At 35.1% G+C, this 3,012-nt stretch overlaps 1 protein-coding gene across 9 annotated transcripts; it reads right to left on the bottom strand.

Moving 5' to 3' along the window:
* Positions 1-320: 320 nt before the first annotated feature.
* On the bottom strand, positions 321-2,675 carry LOC104779586 (uncharacterized). 9 transcript variants are annotated; one of them, XR_015596409.1, is made up of 6 exons: positions 2,311-2,652; positions 1,982-2,226; positions 1,569-1,650; positions 1,336-1,460; positions 1,035-1,226; positions 321-862 (listed from the first exon to the last, which is right to left on the bottom strand). XR_015596409.1 is itself a non-coding variant. In XM_087509747.1 (6 exons), the coding sequence occupies exons 2-6, from the start codon at positions 2,107-2,109 to the stop codon at positions 791-793; spliced, it is 588 nt and encodes a 195-aa protein (XP_087365873.1). In that variant the 5' UTR covers positions 2,110-2,226; positions 2,311-2,491; the 3' UTR covers positions 692-790. The 9 variants fall into 9 exon arrangements, 6 of the variants coding, with proteins under 6 accessions (XP_087365872.1, XP_087365873.1, XP_019099996.2 ...); XM_087509747.1 differs by having other exon boundaries at positions 692-862; positions 1,035-1,215; positions 2,311-2,491; XM_019244451.2 differs by having other exon boundaries at positions 693-862; positions 1,035-1,215; positions 1,569-1,647; positions 2,311-2,671.
* Positions 2,676-3,012: the final 337 nt, after the last annotated feature.

The following is a 3,012-nucleotide window of genomic DNA, read 5'->3' as shown; positions in this document are numbered from 1 at the left end:
AGCTCTGACGATTCCGATTTTAGAGATGTGGATACGAAAGCTGATCGGTTTATCACAAAATTCAAAAATCGGCTCAAGGCTGAGAAAGGGAAGACGGCGTAAAAATGTTTGAGATATTTCTAAAGTAGTTAGCTTCTTATCAATAGATGATTGAATCCCTCTGTATGAAGTCTGTTCTCTGTAGTATATCGGAGAATAACTCCATGTGTGTTTCGTCACAAAAATGGTCATTGGTTGCAATACTGATTGATGTAGTCTCCTTCTATTTATCTCATCACACATACAAAGTTGTGTCGCCAAGAGACAATCCGTTACAGTTCTTTTCCCAAAATTTGCTTCTCCAATTGACAATTTTAAAAGCAACTTGTGTACAAATACAACTTGAAAGTAAGTAAAGCTATAACAAACACCTTGAGGTAAGTGAATCAACCCTTTTGGTTTCTACAAAAACTTTCTCAAATTGCTGTAACACACTCTACATTTTATCACAAACTTCAGTGGCTCCTTTATGCTTTCAGCTAACTATTGACTATTACTGACTGAGTAATTCCAGTATAAACCCTTCACCTGAATTTGAAATTACCAATACTGTCTCACTGCTAGCCCTTTTCCTAACATCACCTCATAACTGTTCTCTCAGTAAAAAAAGTCGAAAGCGAAATGTGGAGAAATATGCCAGAGAGGTGGTCGATCAGAAACCTTTTCGGTCTGACTAATTAGTTTCCATTTCTGCATGATACCTTGTCTCCACAAACATCTTCAGGCATCACCAGACACCAGCCTCTCAATATCAGCCGGATTTGTTGCAGATAGCGGTGTCATAATCACAACACAAGCAAGACGAAGCAATTCTTGACTGTATCTATGTATCCAACACAATAAACATAGTTGAGAAGATTTCTATGCATGAAGCTAAAAATAAAATTCAGAACATCTCATAACCAAGTTGCTTGGGCCAAAGAAACTGAATCTATAAATTAGTCAAAAAGAATTTAGACACAAATACAACAATAGTAAAGCCTTTGAGCTCTCACTCTCTCTAAATGAGCCATAGATGAAATAATGTAGGACACAGATTCATCAACTAACTTCTGCCGAGCAACGTCAAGCCTTCCTTTCATGAAATGTTTCTTCAGCTTCATCCAATATCCACACACATTATAACCATCAACAAGCAAAACAGGAGCTGCATCGTCCAATAGACCCTGGTTCGTGCTGTAAAAGCGCTTTCAGGGAACACACAAACATTCCTTAGAAATTTCAAACCTCAAAAACCATTCTCCAAATAGCTTGAAGATGGTAAAATGAGAAATTTGATAAATAGTGTGTAATTACTAGTAAAGCGTATTTGTAGGATCACGGTAGAGCTCGCTATCATCCGGTAACTCGTCTTTCTCTGCTTTCTTCTTCCTGTAACTAGTCGCTGGCTTAGCCGTGCCAGATCCTCTACTATGAAACTCCTACACATATATATCATATAGTTCTAAAGATTAGAATTTAGAAAAATCCTTGAACACTAATGGTTAGACTTAGACATAGTAGTAAATGAAACAAAAATATCACAGTACTAGGTGCTTTCCATAACTTGAGAAGCAACAAGTTATGCTTAACGTTTGATTTGATTCTCGGTGGTTCTGGCTCTGAATCCTGCTATCAAAAAAACCATAATCAAATCAATGGTTTGCAAAAATGCTCAATGAACATTCACCATATCCATAAACTCCAATCTGAGAATTTCAGAATTCAAATCTATCAACATTATTGACCATACAAGATCAAATCAGTGATTGCAAAATGCTCATCATATCTATAACACCAATAATACATCATAGAGGGAACCAAATTAATAAAATTCCATTAAAATCAAATTATTATTTTAACAAACAAACAAAAAGATCCTATTTTACTGCAACAAAAGTTAAAAATCCAATTTTTATAGCTAAAGAGAGAGAGAAAAAATCAAATCTTTGTGAGCTATTACAGATCATCAATGGCGTAGGAGACTGTGCGTGACCGGGTTTCATCGGATCTTGGATAATCCGAACGTTGATTGAGAAAGGTTATAGCAACATCCACGCTTCGATTTACCCAGGATCGGACTCGACTCATCTTTTGAAACTAACCAGGATCCGATTCCAAGATCATAGAGAAGATTTACCCAAGACCAACACTTCCCAACAGCAATTCTCATATCCATAACGTCTATAAAGCTACTAGAGGGTAATCCTGACACAATGTGACAACAAGTAGAGCTGTTGTGAACACAACAAAGCAAATTTGTAGTCCAGTAACACTGTCTGTGACTCCTACCTCTAGCTTTTTAGCTTGACACAAGGCAGAGCTTCCAAATCATTTGAATCAACCAATGCATAGGCTAGCTTCTACGGGAAGAGACTCCTTGGCCATTGTAGACTGTCGTGTCCTGTGGTATCAATCAAATGGCTGGATTCTTCTTACTCACAAATCACAATACTCTCTTTCTCTTTCTCTCGATTCTCAACAATGTCCGGTGAAACTCCAAATCGAATCTCAATCGAAACTTTTTGATTCTCAATGAACATTTTTCTTTTTTTTTTTTTTTTTTTTTTTTTTTGTCAAACTCAATGAACATTTTTCTTTTTTTGACATTTCGGTTTTTTTCTTCTCAATTACGAAATTGATTTCTGTTTATGGGTACAAATTTTAATTTGGGGGAAGAAAGAATGGGTTTTTGGTTCAAAAGAAATCAATCACGTGGATTGTCAAAAAAAAAAAAAAAAAAAAAAAAAAAATCAATCACGTGGGTTTGATTTTTGAGAATAGTTGCAAAATAGTCTATTTTCAAAAGTTAATTAGATTTATAGTACATTAACTGTTTATAATTTACAAAATGATTTTTTCTTTTTACTATTTTAATTATTATTATTGAGATTACTTCGTAACTAATTTAAAAGAGATTATTACCTTGAGCTACGAACTAACAGAGTAGATGAGATATATCCGAAAGTGGAAAGAAAGTGTCCCATTTAACTA

Source organism: Camelina sativa, chromosome 4 (genome assembly GCF_030686135.1).
Source record: "Camelina sativa cultivar CO46 ecotype springtype chromosome 4, ASM3068613v1".
Lineage (NCBI taxonomy): Eukaryota > Viridiplantae > Streptophyta > Magnoliopsida > Brassicales > Brassicaceae > Camelina > Camelina sativa.
This window is presented reverse-complemented; position numbering and strand designations above follow the sequence as displayed.